Here is a 16311-nt window from a genome sequence, read left to right on the forward strand (position 1 = left end):
TGATAACTGCCCTTCTACTGCTTCTATGAATTTGCCTTTTTTAGATTCCATATGTAAAGTGAGATAATCAGTTTTTGTCTATCTGTATCTGGCTTAATACATTTAGCATAATGTACTCCAGGTTTATCCATGTTGTCAAAAAAAGGATTTCCTTCTTTTTAAAAGGTGAATCATATCCCTTTGTGTGTTTTTATATATGTACACACACACCACATTTTCACATTTTCTTTATCCATTCAGCCCTTAAGTTGTTTCCACATCTTGGTTATTGTGAATAATGCTGCAATGAACACAAGAGTGCAGACATCTCTTTGGGATAGTGATTTTATTTCCTTTGGATAAACATTCAGAAGTGGGTTTGCTGGACCATATGATAGCTCTGTTTTTTAATTTTTTGAGGAACCTCCATACCGCTTTCCATAATGGCTGCACTAATTGACATTCCCACCAATAGTGTATAAGAGTTCCCTTTTCTCCACATCCTTGCAAACACTTGTTATCTTTTGACTTTTGATAACAGCCATTCTAACAGGTGTGAGGTTTGAATATCTCATTGTGGTTTTGGTATGCATTCCCTTGATGATTTGTGATGTTGAACACCTTTTCATCTATCTGTCATTTGTATGTCTTCCTACAAAAAATAGTACTGAAGTCCTTCACCCATTTTTTATTGGGTTATTTGGTCTTCTGCTATTGAGTATTATGAGTTCCTTACATATTTTGGATATTAACTTCTAATCAGATACATGGTTTGCAAATATTTTCTTCCATTCTGTAAGGCTGCCTTTTCATTTTGTTGACTGTTTCCTTTGCTGTATAGAAACTTTTCAGTTTGATGTGGTCCCCACTTACTTATTTTTGCTTTTGTTCTCCGTGCTTTTGGTATCACCCAAAAATCATTGCCAAGACAAATGTTATGGAGCTTTTCCCCTATGTTTTCTTCTCGGAGTTTCATGGGTTCAGGTCTTACGTTAAAATCTTCAATCTATCTTCAGTTAACTTTTGTGTATCTTGTAATATAGGGATCCTATTTCATTTTTTTACAAGTAGATATCCAGCTTTCCCAAGACCATTTTCATTTCCCCATTGTATACTCTTGGCACATGCATCGAAGATTAAATGATTGTACAAGTGTGGGTTTACTTCTGGGCTTTCTGTTCTCTTTTGTTTGTCTATGTGTTTTTATGCCAGTAACATACTGTTTTGACCACTGTAGCTTTGTAATATAATTTGAAATCAGGAAGTATGATGTCTCCAGCTTTGTTCTTCTTGATCAAGATTGCTTTAGCTATTCAGGGTCTCTTCATGTTACAAATTGGCAGCTTTTTATTTCAGCTTGGAGAACTTCCCTTAGCATTTATTATAAGGCAGTCTAGTGGTCATAAACTCTCTCAGTTTTTGTTCTCTTCTGTTTTTCTGTCTTTATTTCTCTTTCATTTCTGAAGGACCTCTTTACTTAGTTTTATTTTATATTGTTATCCTTTTATCCTCTTCTTAAAGACCATTTCAATTGTTAATATTTTATTTTCTATATTTTAAGTATTTCTATAAGCTGTTTCAAATACATTTTAGGACAAGCTATAATTTAAAAAAAATTAAAAACAAGCAAACAAATAATATCTATGCAAAAACCTCCTTTAGAGCATATTTAAATCATTTAAAAGATGTTGCTATGGATTGGAAGGAAAAAAAAAAAACAAGCTAGTTGTAATAAACAGAACCACTAACATCCCAATGCCCATTCTTTCTTCTTATGTCAGTCTAACTAGTCTTTAGTTTTTATATTAAAAAGTTGTATTTGGGAAATATGTAACATAAAAACTGAAGCAACACTCCAAAGTTACGAAGTACTGCAGAATACGACATACCTACAAAGATAAACTGCCTCCTATGTAAAGACTTTATGTCACAACAAAAAATTGTAGCACTTCATAACATTAAAAAGATAAACTAATTAAAAACAAAGTTCTGCAATCAATGGCTTGGTTAGTATTGGGACAATGTCTAAAAGGAATTACTTAGTGGCTAAACCCTTGTGAAACAACTTCCTATCACCTCCTCCATTTTTTACAGCTTTAATGCAGTATAGTTTACATACCATAACATTTATCCACTATAAATATACAAGTCCATAGTTCTCAGTAAATTTACAGAGTTGTGCATCCATCACCACAAAATCCAGTTGTGGAACATTTCCGTCATCTTTAAAAAGATCCCTCTTGTCCAGTTGCAGTCAATCCCTGTTACCAAACCCAAGCAACCGCTAGTCTACTCCCCTTACCCCTTTCTCTTCTTATAAAATCTACTTGAAGCATTAAAAAGTATAGATTTCTGGCCCTTAAGCACATCCTCTCTTACTGCTGGTTAGTGGGCTTCAGCACCCTGAAAACATAATCATTGGAACCATGTAATGAGTAAAAATGCCTCTGCTGGTTTTCATCTTCAAGATACATGAAACAGAAAGAAGCCTGGCCCCCTTTTAGGTTTCAACATTTTTAATAATTTTCAATGATGGGCATTAAAAATGTAAATTTAGAAAAATCTATTATTACCAGTGTGAATGAATTAACTCCAAAAAGTGACATTTTCTTCCCCAGCCAGAAAATGGTATAATTAAAAAAAATTTTTTTTTATTAATAGACCAAAAGAACTCAAAGTATTTTTGTTGCACTTGGCATTTAAGTAAAATATAAATGAATTCTATTTGTTGAACTGCCAGTTAATATATCCCTAGTCTGCAAAATGGCCAAAATTAGGCCCAGAATCTGAGCATATAAACTCAAGGTAACCATAAATTGTAAAGAAGTTTTCTGATCAAGCACTCCCCTAGGGTGCAAACAATGGGCAACAATTTCAGCAAAGCTGTGGGCAGGAATGATCAGCCAGTGGGTATACAAATTTCACAGTGTTTGCCTGCCTACTGACTCAACTGATTATTAAGTCAAAAATGCTTTGTGTTGTATTTTATAGTCTCACCCAGAATAACTTTTCACATAACAATTAAAAAATAGAACTCTCTATGAAATAAAACATGGAAGTGAAAAAATAGATCATAATCACAGTGTCTGTGGTAGCTCTCCATAATTAGTAAGCAGAAGCCTGGAAGATACCTGAATCAGTTCACATTCCAAAGCTGTTCAGCTTTTCACATAAAATGCAGTATAATCGTGTATGTATACATGGTGTCCTATTATATAATGTAATAAAAATCCATCTCATAGTATTTTACTCATTTATAATCACTTGTGATGTATAACTTACATCCATCAATTTCATACTTGATGAAATTGTGAATGAAATAGTGAATAAAGAGCATTTGCCTAAAGTCAGCCATATCTATAAAACCAAATTAACCTTACAAATTCTTGTAATGCAGAGCTGCTACAATTACCAGAATGAAAGACTTTTCTTAGCTAAAGGAATTTCAGACATGAGCTAGCAGGTGGGGAGTGGAGTTTATGCAGAAGAATTCCTCAAATAACAAGACCAACTCAACTGGCCCTAAAAGTAAATCCTGGTGATTTACTTTCTTCCACAGAATCTATGGGTAGAGAGACAGAGATTTTCTAATGTACCACCCCAGGCAATGTGCAGCAACAGCCCTAATCCTCTGTCCATTCCCCTAGAGAGGCTGCCTGAGAATACTGTGGCAACAGTGACAAGAGTAGCTGGATTAATGGAACACCCCTTTATCATAAGCTTCCTCCAGGACTTAAACTGTCCTGACCTAGTACGGGCCTGCTTGGCCAACCCCTAGCCTTCCAATCGGCCTTTAAGTAAGGTCTGACCTACTCCCTCTACATTTCCCCCTTCCCTTCTTGAGCATGATGACTTCTTCTCCCTTATCCCCAGTCTCCCACTCCCATTCCCAAGTACCCAGATATGTGGTTTATATTTTAGCACTTTTGATGTATGTTAATTCACATTTAAAAATGTGTCAAAGAGTAAATATCTCCTATTTTAGAGGGCACTTTTGTGCCAGTATATTATTTCTAAATATACTTATAAGGTTTCTGACAGAAGTTTATCAGTCACTGTTTGCATCTCTTCATTACAGGTGGAACCAATTTACTAACCATGGCTTCATTCTGCTGACACTATCTTCAATGTCCTGACGAATTTCATAAGTTGATTCTAAGCGGAAGAGGTTAAAGTTCCTTAGCAGGTAGTCATGAAGAGTCAAAAACTGCAAATTCAATTTGGGAAGAGCAAGACAACCTGAAAAGGAAAAAAAGATCCATATTTGAATTTTTTTTTTTTTTAGACGGAGTCTCGCTCTGTCACCTGCACAATCTCGTCTCACTGCAACCTCCGCCTCCCAGATTCAAGCCATTCTCCTGCCTCAGCCTCCTGAGTAGCTGGGATTACAGGCACCTGCCACCATGCCTGGCTAATCTTTTGTGTTTTTAGTAGAGACAGGGTTTCACTATGTTGGCCAGGCTGGTCTCGAACTCCTGACCTTGTGATCCGCCCACCTTGGCCTCCCAAAGTGCTGAGATTACAGGCGTGAGCCACCACGCCCAGCCTGAATTATTCTTTTAATCAGATATTTGCTCTCTGTATTAAAAAACTGGCACCTCAAAACTATAAGAATCTAATGAATGCCTGAAATGCAGCATATCTGATAACAACTTATTTTTGTTTTCACACAGATGTTAAAACCAGATTAATAAATGTTGGCTACTAAGAATTAGGGGTGAGGCCGGGCACGGTGGCTCACGCCTGTAATCCCAGCACTTTGGGAAGCCGAGGCCGGTGGATCACCTGAGGTCAGGAGTTTGAGACAGCCTAGCCAACATAGTGAAACCCCATCTCTACTAAAAATACAAAATATTAGCTGGGTGTCATGGCGGGCGCCTGTAATCCCAGCTACTCAGGAGGCTGAGGCAGGAGAATCACTTGAACCCGGGAGGCAGAGGTTGCAGGGAGCCAAGATCATGTCCTTGCACTCCAGCCTGGGCAACAAGAGCAAAACTCCGTCTCAAATAAAAAAAAAAAAAAGAGAGAATTGGGGTGACGGATGAGTTTTATTAATACATGTAATCTGCATATGAGTGATCTGTATGTAAACAGTACTCCTTCAAAGTATTTAAAGATACTTGTACTAACAGTCTCAAGTAGTTTAAAACTTCTTCCCTTATCACCTAATTTATATTTGGCAAAATACTGAAGTGAATAATGTTACCATAAATTTAGCCCATGACAAAATTTAGCATGAATACTGAATTACTATGTTACATTGCATAAATCAATCTCCAATGATTATTATTGTGCTCTGAACTTGCCTTCTGGCTAAACTTTAAGGACCAGACATTGTTTGTATGTTATTCCAGACTCCCCCTTTTCATTATTCTCACTTAACACTATTTCTCTTAGACAATAAGTGACCACTGAGCTGCAATATCAAAAAGGTTTTAAAAAATCCCAGAACACATTTTACTGATAAGTCATAGTCTCATCGTTGTTGTCCATACTACCAAAAAAAAAAATAAACTTAAATACAACAAACATTGATGTACAAAAATTTAACATTATTTATATTAGTAAACTCTGACTTGTAATCTAACTCAATTTCTTTCAATAGCACATTTTTATTTTTAAAAATGACAACTAAAATGTCACCACTTTGCAATACTCACTGAATTAACAAATCTAGGTGTTAAATATCAATAGCTACTAATAGCACAAAAAAAGAGACAAGTAGATAGTATGTGCCTCCTGATGAAAGAACACACTACCACCAAGAATCTTGCCAAGGATAACCTTAGCCTGATCAAGCCTCTGCCCAAGGTGGTACTAATTTGCAAGAAAAATAAAGAACAGAGGAACATGCTGCAATATACCATGAGTATTCAATCAGAAAAATCTATAGACTACGGGAACTCTACGATCAAACAACTCAAGTTCTTCAGCAGAACAAAAAAAAAAAAAAAAAAAGAAAGAAAGAAAGAAAAAAAGGGATATATAGAAGGTACCAGTAAAGTAAAAGACATTTCTCTAATGAAACCTTGTAACCACCTTGTCAGCTATCCCAGAATACTCCCATGTGCCCTTTCCTGGTTACAGCTTCTTCCCTTTACCCGAAAGTAACTATTTTCTGACTTTTATAGCAATCACTATCTTGAATTTCTTTATAGTTTTATCATCCAGGTGTGCATCCCTAGACATGAGAAAGCAACATATTAACCACTGTAAGAACATAAAAAGATATGAAGACTGCCTATGTTCTGAAATCTAGCACAATATTAGTGCACTGGGTCTATCAGAGTTATGGCTCTAGGATATGTCTTAGATTAACCATTTTAAGTAAATATACCAATACTTATACTTGTGATGTCTTTAAAACAGTCACATTTCTTCTACTAATGAAGCCATTGTTCAAAAAAGTCCTGAAATTTCTTTTGAAATATACCTTCAAAGTATATCTGAATTATATATCAGATATACTTTTGCATATACTCAGTTGTGGCAAACTCTCATCCTCAGAGGATGCGTGAAAAGTGTTTAGATCCAAATCTGGGGAAATAAGTGAACAAACTAGGCAATACCATTTTGGATCAACACTAAGGGTTTACTATCAATAAATGATAATGTCTTTTTTTTGGTGATCATTACCTGCTTTACATAGAATTCAAAAGAGCCCCTAAAAAAAGCCTTTGAAAAACAAAAGCTCTATCAAACACAGCCTATCATAGTGACAAAATGAAAGCTATACTTCATGCATTATAAGGTCTCCTTGAAAACAGTCTTATGGTCAGCTGCAGTGGTTCACACCTATAATCCCAGCACTTTGGGAGGGTGAGGTGGGCAGATCGCTTGAGCTCAGGAGTTCGAGACCAGCCTGAGCAACATGGTGAGACCTTGTCTCTACTAAAAAAAAAAAAAAAAAAGGTGGGTGTGGTGGTGCACGCCTGTGGTCCCAGGTACTGGAGACTGAAGTGGGAGGATCACTTGAGCCCAGAGACCGAGGCTGCAGTGAGCTGAGACTGCACCACTGCACTCCAGCCTGGGTGACAGAGCAAGACCCTGTCTCACACTAACAAACAAAAAAAAACCAAAACAGTCTTAGGGCTTTATGGTCATATTTTTTACAGGGTGATATGTGTATAGTTAAATTTAATAAAAACCCTTAGTGCTAAAGCATTCAAAATACTAAATCTTTTCTAGCTTCTAAAGTTAACTTCTGGGCACCAGGAAATTATCCTAATGTACAGAGTAGACTGAAGTACACTGCCTATAATTGCCAATTATATATGATAAATCTGAAATTGTTTCATTGTACAGCTGAATCCATATTTCTTTACCATACCTTCTCCAGAATAGTACTCAGTTGGGACAATATTTTCATCCCATATAATTTTCTCAGTTGGATACAAAGGCATCTGGTTCAACTGCTGAATCTGAGAAATTCGACGTTCATGACGAGATACCTAAAAGAAAGGAAACAAGTTCATGCAGGAGGTTAGAAGCATCTTTTTTCAATCAAAATAATTTATGGAAGAAGTTTCATGCCTATCAGTTATTGTCAGTTCAACAAGAGATTTTTTTTTTCTTTTCCTATTTTCTCCATAGATCAAAGATGAGAAACGAACCAATGGTAATGGTCTTTGGAATCAGACCTGAGTTCAAATCCCAGCTCATCTACTTATGAGTACTGTAAAAGCTGGGCACGTTACTTTAACCTTCCTAACCTTAGTTTCCTTTTCACTAAAACAGATAAAGTGCCACACATCTCAAGTTTCCAATGAAATATGAAATAGTGTCAAAGTCCCTGGCACATGCCAAGGGTTTAAAAACCATGACACTTAGCATTAATCAATGTAGGAAAAAATAGGAGCTCTAGGTTTTGGACTATAGTTTTCATTCTTATACTAACTAGCTATACCATCTGGGAAAGTTTATTAATCTATCACCCTAGTCTTCTCACTCTATGTTCCTTTCCATGATGACCTCTGTGTACCCTTAATATTAATAATCTATCTCAAATATGAAAACAAGTGTTACACCGGGTGCAGTGGCTCATGCCTTTAATCCCAGCACTTTGGGAGGCTGAAGCGGGTGGATCACCTGAGGTGAGGAGTTCAAGACTAACCTGACCAACATGGTGAAACCCCATCTCTACTAAAAATACAAAAATTAGCTGGGCGTGGTGGTGCACACCTGTAATCCCAGCTACTCAGGAGGCTGAGGCAAGAGAATTGCTTGAACCCGGGAGGCGGAAGTTGCAGTGAACCGAGATTGCACCATTGCACTGCAGCCTGGGGGACAGAGTGAGACTCCATCTCAAAAAAAAAAAAAAAAAGAAAAAAAAGAAAAAGAAGTGTTTATCTAATAATGCTAAAATGACATATTCTTAAAATGTATCACATTCTCTTCAGTGAAGATAGTATAATTATAGAAAAAAATCATGATATCTAAACAATATGTATGTTTTAACTTTTTGATCATAAATTGAATAGTAGAAGAATCCAAAGCCTGGGGAAATCCTTTAGGGAAGGGAGGAAACAAAACATAATGTCGTAGCACTATACATTTTAAAAATTATTTTCTTTTGTTGGAACTATTTAAATTTTAGGAATAAAATTCTAGCCACAAGACCTTAATAGGCACAGGATCAACGTTATCCTCAAACTTATTTTCCATTAGAAGAATTCCTGAAAACAGGTTGGGCACAGTGATTCATGCCTGTAACCCAACACTTTGGTAGGCTGAGGTGGGTCAATCACTTGAGGCCAGGAGTTCAAGACCAGCCTGGCCAACGTGGCGAAACTCTATCTTCTACTCAAAATACAAAAATTAGCTGGGAGTGGTGGCACACATCTGTAATACTAGCTACTTGGGAGGATGAGGCACGAGAATCACTTGAACCTGGGAGGCAGAGGTTGCAGTGAGCTGAGACCACGCCACTGCACTCCAGCCTGGGCGACAGAGAGAGACTCGGTATCAAAAAAACAAAACAAAACAAAAAAAAAACAAAAACAAAAAAAGAAGAATTCCTGAAAAAAATCCTCATTTCTTTCTATTGCAAAGAGTTATTATTAATTCCAAAAACCTTACTCATGAGAGGTTTTACATTGTCAGAAAATAGCACAGGAATTTTTAGGAACTGAAAGAGACAATGAAAGTGATTTGCATATAAATAGTTGCTAATAGAATGATTCATCCAGAAAGTAGTTCGAAGAGATAAAATACTTGAGTAAAGAAATTCGAAAGATGAGAAAACAAAAAATCAAATGATAATACAATTCCAAAAACAAAATGAGAATTATCTGCCTAATCTTTGGCCCACAAAAAAATCTATATGAACCTACATCTTTAAGAATGACTTTAAAAGGCAGGGAAAACCACATGCAAAATTCAGAGAACATTAATATTTACCAGCAATTCTAGAAGAAATTCTTTATCAAAAGTTGTGTCTTCATTTTTAGGAAGAGTTGGCAACAAGCAGAGGTATGATGCCACCTGGTGGAGTGTGTTTGAACTGCAGAATAGAGAACTATTTTATTCATAGTAACTTACTTCACTTCACTTTTGAAACATGTATTTTTACAAATAGCTTAAAAAAGCAAATATAATACTATGACATGGGCAGCAAATATCAAAAACCAGCAATGAAAATTAAGGCTTTAGTGTAGGGTTCTCAAAATATTTTCTGCAAACCTCTCATTGTACCCAAGATCCTTCTGGGCAGTCCCCAAGAACACTTTTAAATATTAATACTGGCAGGGCACGGTGGCTCAGGCCTGTAATCTCAGCACTTTGGGAGGCCGAGGCAGGCAGATCCCGGGGTCAGGAGATCGAGACTATGCTGGCTAACATGGTGAAATTCCGTCTCTACTAAAAATACAAAAAATTAGCCGGGTGTGGTGGCGGGCGCCTGTAGTCCCAGCTACTCGGGAGGCTGAGGCAGGAGAATGGCGTGAACCCGGGAGGCGGAGCTTGCAGTGAGCCGAGATCGTGCCACTGTACTCCAGCCTGGGCGACAAAGCGAGACTCTGTCTCAAAAATAATAATAATAATAATAACAATACTAAGACATTATTTCACAGTTTTATTTAAGAATGTCCTTGATGAAGCAGTAAAAAAAAAATAATACTATTAAATTTGGACTCGAGTACCTGTTTTATTTTAAATTCTGTGACAAAATGGGAAGTACATATTTTGCACACAACTTTTACTTTAAAAAACAACAAACTGTTGGACCGGGTGCAATGTCTCACACCTGTAATCCCAGTACTTTGAGGCCGAGGTGGGCGGATCACAAGGTCAGGAGTTTGAGATCAGCCTGGACAATATGGTGAAACCCCGTCTCTACTAAAAATACAAAAATTAGCCAGGCGTGGTGGTGAGCGCCTATAGTCCCAGCTACTCAGGAGGCTGAGGCAGGAGAATCGCTTAAACCCAGGAGGCAGAGGTTGCAGTGAGCCGAGATTGCACCACTGCACTCCAGCCTGGGCAAAAGAGCGAGACTCCATCTCAAAAAAAAAAAAAAAAAAAAAAAAAAGACAAACTGTTTATACCAGCCTTGGACAAATGGCCAATTTTTTTCAAATTTCAAATTTTGAATGAAATAAGACTATAATTTCAAGGAAAACAACTATCAGTATTTGCTGTCAATGATAAAATTTGAACTTCCATGTGAACGTGAAAAATTAGAATTTTGGAAAACGTATTCGCCACCATGAGCTTCACAGCTTTCCACTATTTAACTGGTTTCATCACCTCCCCAAAATCCCTTATGCTAATTTATAGCAAATCCTCCTCTCCATCCCAGCCCAGCAACTATAATCAGTTTTCTATTTGTAATTTTATCTTTTCCAGGAGGTCAAATAAATGGAATCACACATTAGGTAGTCTTTTTTCTTGTTTGTTTTTTGAGACGAGTCTCACTCTGTCGCCCAGACTGGAGTGCAGTGGCATGATCTCAGCTCACTGTTACCTCCACCTCCCAGGCTTAAGCAATCCTCCCACCTCAGCCTCCCAAATAGGTGGAACCACAGGTGCCCACCACCACACTCGGCTAAATTTTTGTATTTTTGGTAGAGACGAGGTTTCACCATGTTGCCCAGGCTGGTCTCAAACTCCTAAGCTCAAGTGATCCGCCTGCCTTGGCCTCCCAAAGTGCTGGGATTACAAGTGTGAGCCACCATGCCTGGTCTTAGGTAGGTAGCCTTTTGAATGGCTGCTTTTACTTAGCATAATGCATTTGAGCATTTGAGATTCACCCACACTGCATATTTATCTGTAGTTGGTTCCTTTACGTTGCTGAGCAGTATTTCATGATACGGCTGTATCACAGTATGTTTATTCATTCAACAGTTGTGGGATATTTGTGTAGTCCAGTTTTTGACGATTTTGAATAAAGCAACTATATTCATTTTTGTACATATTTTTGTGTGAACATAAGTTTTCACTTTTCTTGAATATATCTGTAAGTGGAAAATACTGGATCATAATGTTAAGTTCATGTTTACCTTTATAAGAAACTCAAATTTTTCCAAAGTGGCTATCCCACTTTGAATTCCCACCAGCAATTATGAGAATTCCAATTGCTCCACATCCTTGCCAAGAGTCAATATTATCCGTTTTGGGGTTGTTTTTTGTTTTTTTGGTTTTGTTGAGAAAGGGTCTTGCTCTGTCATCCAGGCTGAAGTACAGTGGCAAGATATAGCTCACTGCGGCCTCGATCTCCTGGGCTCAAGCAATCCTCCTATCTCAGCCTCCTGAGTAGCTGGGATTACAAGCATGTGCCACCATGCCTGGCTAATTGTTTTGATTTTTAGTAGACAAGTCATCCTTCCGCCTCAGCCTCCCAAAGTGCTGGAATCACAGACGTGAACCATTGTGCCTGGCCTTATCCATTAAAAAAAAAAAATTCTAATAGGTATGTAGTATCTTCTTATGGTTTAAATTTGCATTTCCCCAATGACTAAACATGTTAAGCATCTTTCCATGGGCTTATTGACATCTATCTACCTACTTTGGTCAAGTGTCTGTTCAAATCTTTTGTCACCTGTAAATTGTTTTATTATTATAGGAGTCCCCCCTTATCTATGGTTTCACCTTCCCTAATATCAGTTACTCATGGTTGACCAGAGTCTGGAAATAGTTAAGTATAGTAGAATAAGATATCTTGAGAGAGAGACCACATTCGCATAACTTTTATTATAGTATATTGTTATAACTGTTCTCTTATTATTATTGTTGTTAATCTCTTACTGTGCCTACTTCATAGCTTTATCATAGGTTTTTATATTACATGTAAAAACACAGTATATATAGGGTTCAGCACAATCTACAGTTTCAGGCATCCACTGGGGTTCTGGAACACATCCCCTGCGGAAAGTAGGGGACTGCTGTATTGAGTTCTGAGATTTCTGGATTCTATTCCTTCATCAAATACCCATTTAGCCAATATTTTCTCCTAGGCTGTAGCGTGTTTTTTAATTCTCTTATCAATGTCTTTCAAAGAGCAGAAGTCTCTTAGTTTTGATCAAGTCCAATTCATCATTTTTTTTTCCATTATGGATTGTGCTTTGGTGTCTATAGAAATCTTTGCACAAACCCTTGATCACAAAAATTTTCTCCCATACTTCCTAGAAGTTTTAATTTTGACATTTAGGTCTATAATCCATTTTGAGTTAATTTATGTATATGATGCAAGGTATGGGTCAATGTTCATACTTTGCATATAGATATCTAATTGTTTCAGCACCATTGATGAAATCCTTTCTCTACTGAGTTGCCTTGACACATTAGTCAAAACTCAACTAACCATATAGGTATGGTCTATTTCTGGACTCTAATCTATTCCATTGATCTATACATCTATCCATGTATCAATACCATAATGTCTTGATTACTATAGCTTTACTGCAAGTTTTGAAATTAGTAGAAATCTTCCAACTTTGTTCTGTTACAAAATGGTTTGGGTTATTATAGTTCCTTTGCCTTTCCATGTTATTTTTAAAATAAGTTTGTCAATTTCTATAAAATATCCTGCTAGAATTATGATTGGAATTAAAATATATCTATAGATTAATTTGGGAAGGATTCATACCTTGGGTCCTCTTATCCGTAAGCAAGACCTAGCTTCTAATTTTTCAGATTAATTCATTTTAATTGTACAGACTTCCTTACATGGTTTCAGATTCTACTCTGAAACTAATTTTTAAAGAAACTACCACTTGTCAAGTTTTCATAGAGTATTAAAGAAGAACATTCCCAATTATTTGATAAAGCTTATCAAAATACACTTCCCTCTGTGTAAGGCCAAATTTTCTTAATTTACTTCAACCAAAACAATATCTCACAACAAACTGAATCCAGAAGGAGATCTGCAAATCTGTCTTCAATTAAATCAGTCACAAAAATGTAAAACAATGACACTCTTTTAATGGTGAATTTTTTTCATTTTGGAGAATATGTTTTTCATTAGCAATACATATGGCTAACTTATAATAGATTTCAATCAATATACTTTTTTTTTTTTTTTGAGACAGAGTCTCACTCTGTTGCCCAGGCTGGAGTGCAGTGGCATGATCTTGGCTCACTGCAACCTCCGCCTCCCAAGTTCAAGCCATTCTCTTGCCCCAGCCTCCCAAGTAGCTGGGATTACAGGCGTGCACCACCACACGTGGCTAATTTTTGTATTTTTAGTAAGATGGGGTTTCACCATGTTTGCCAGGCTGGTCTCGAACTCCTGACCTCAGGTGATCTGCCCACCTCAGCCTCCCAAAGTGCTGGGATTATAGGCGTGAGCTACCACACCTGGCCTCAATTGATATTTTTAAATGAATTAATAAATGTTTAAAATCTTTCCAGTTTTTATTTCTACTATAGTGAATATAATGAATATAATACACATAAATGTTCTTTGGGATCCTCAATAATTTTTAAGAGTGTAAAGGATGTCTATGGACAAAAATAAATACCCCAGATGAATTATGCAGCTAAGCTAAATGTAAAAAAAAAAAAAAAAAGGCAATAAAAGTATTTTTAAAATATAGGAAAACATTTTATAACCTTAGGGTGAGAAGAACTTCTACATAAAGCATCTAATATAGTTATTAAAAAGAATGACAGTTGTCATTAAAAAATTTAAAATATCTGTAATGACAAAAGATGTTACAAACAAAGTTAAACTGAGAGAAAATAAATGCAACACAAACTAGACAAAGGATTAGGACCAAAAATATTAAAAGTTCTTTAAAATCAGTAAGATGACAAGCAATGAAATGCAAAATAGCAAAGGAAAATAAGAAGGTTACAGAAGAAATGTAAATGGCCAAGAAAAAAACAGAAAAATGCTTAATTTCCCAAATAAGATCAGGGAAATGCAAAGTAAAATGAGATAAAAATAGCAAAAATTAAAATCCAATTTACCCAGCATTAGTAGGGAGAAAAATAAATCCTCATACACTATTAGTTTAAGTGTAAATTGATAGTCTTTTCTGAAGGAAATTTAGCAATATGTAACAAGTTTTAAACACATGCCCCGTTTGAATCAGCCATTCTGCTTCTAGGAATCAGTACAAAAAGGATGCTCATTGCAGAACTGTTTGTAAAAGCCAAAACTTAAAAATTAAAGATTCACCAAAAGGAGGCCAGGAGCGGTGGCTCATGCCTCTAATCCCAGCTCTTTGGGAGGCTGAGGCAGGATCACCTGAGGTCAGGAGTTTGAGACCAGCCTGGCCAACATGGTGAAACCCCATCTCTGCTACTAAAAATTAGCTGGGCATGGTGGCGTGTGCCTGTAGTCCCAGCTATTCGGGAGGCTGACGCAGGAGAATCACTTGAACCCAGGAGGCAGAGGTTGCAGTGAGCCGAGATCGCACCACTGCACTCCAGCCTGGGCAATAGAGCAAGACTCCGTCTCAAAAAAAACAAAAAAAAAGACTCACCAATAGGAGATTAACTTTTAAAAAAATAAGGCCGGGCGCGGTGGCTCATGCCTGTAATCCCAGCACTTTGAGAGGCTGAGGCGGGCAGATCACGAGGTCAGAGATCAAGACCATCTTGGCTAACACGGTGAAACCCCGTCTCTACTAAAAATACAAAAAATTAGATGGGCACGGTGGCGGGCGCCTGTAGTCCCAGCTACTCAGGAGGCTGAGGCAGGAGAATGGCGTGAACCCGGGAGGCGGAACTTGCAGTGAGCCACTGCAGTCTGGCCTGGGCGAAAGAGCGAGACTCCGTCTCAAAAAAATAAAATAAAATAAAAATAAATAAAAAAATAAAAAAATAGTATGCTGGTCCTGTTTAATGGAACTCTATGTAGTTATTTAAAATAATGAAATGAATCTATGTGTTATTAATTATATTAAATCCTCATATGAGAATGAACAACCAAACCAACCTCAGTTTATTACATTTTAAATAGTCAAGGAACTAAACATAATTTCTCCCAAGAGCTGGGAGATGATACAGTATAGTAGTTAAAAGTTAGGGCTTGGAAATCACACTATCCGGGTTTAAATTGTATCTCTGCCACTTACTTGCTGTGTAACCTAGGCAAATTACTTAACTATTCTATGCCTCAGATACCTTATATGTAAAATGGTACCTACTTCTAGCATGAATGTTTTCAGAGTTGTTTACACACTTAACAGAACGTCTATCACATAGTACATAAATGTATGCCATTATTATTACTATTTTCAAAAGGATATATTAGCAGATAGCTAACTGCCAGAGGATATTACTAATTTTATAAATTTTAAACATGCAAAAATTTCCCTAAGTCACACCTCTAATATCACACGTAATGAATCTTTATTGGTTTTTGTCATATGTTGTTTATGACTGATGAGATAGACCAGCTTTATATTCTACTCTGAGAAAAATTTAAGATCGAAGAAAATTGTATACGTCATAAAAAACAGAAACTTTACCAAACATGGGTAAGTGACAAAGACACCAAACTGCTGGAGAGAAGCACTAGTTGTAGACGTCAACGAAGAGTGAAATAACAAGTAATATTACCTAAAGTACTGCAAAATGATTAAAAGCAATAAAGAAAAGTAAAATTGAGGGAGCATGATACAAAAAAAGAATATATAGTTTTTTCATGTTGTCTTACCTAAGAGGTCCAAAAAACTTGACCAAGGACTCCCGAGTATCTACTTCTGCCACATTTGAGAGGGCAAAATCATAGAGTTCAGGAAAATGTGCAAAAGCAGCTCTCTAGAAAATAATGGCAAAAAATATTAATAATTAATGTCTACATATTAATATAAACATCTACTATTTAAGAATGAAAATATTTTATAAAAATATTAACGCATTTCTGTCTCTTACATGCTTCTTTTA

At 36.7% G+C, this 16311-nt stretch overlaps 1 protein-coding gene across 1 annotated transcript in view; it reads right to left on the reverse strand.

Annotated features, from left to right (window-relative positions):
* Positions 1 to 16311, reverse strand: part of AQR (aquarius intron-binding spliceosomal factor) — a 115022-nt gene that overhangs the window by 57366 nt on the left and 41345 nt on the right. The window contains exons 13-16 of the mRNA XM_003812135.7: positions 16082 to 16185; positions 9379 to 9481; positions 7310 to 7430; positions 4077 to 4218 (exon numbers count right to left, since the gene is read on the reverse strand). Of these exons, the coding sequence (XP_003812183.1) occupies positions 4077 to 4218; positions 7310 to 7430; positions 9379 to 9481; positions 16082 to 16185 (470 nt within the window). The remainder of the gene's footprint in view (positions 1 to 4076; positions 4219 to 7309; positions 7431 to 9378; positions 9482 to 16081; positions 16186 to 16311) is intronic.

This window comes from Pan paniscus, chromosome 16, assembly GCF_029289425.2.
Source record: "Pan paniscus chromosome 16, NHGRI_mPanPan1-v2.0_pri, whole genome shotgun sequence".
Lineage (NCBI taxonomy): Eukaryota > Metazoa > Chordata > Mammalia > Primates > Hominidae > Pan > Pan paniscus.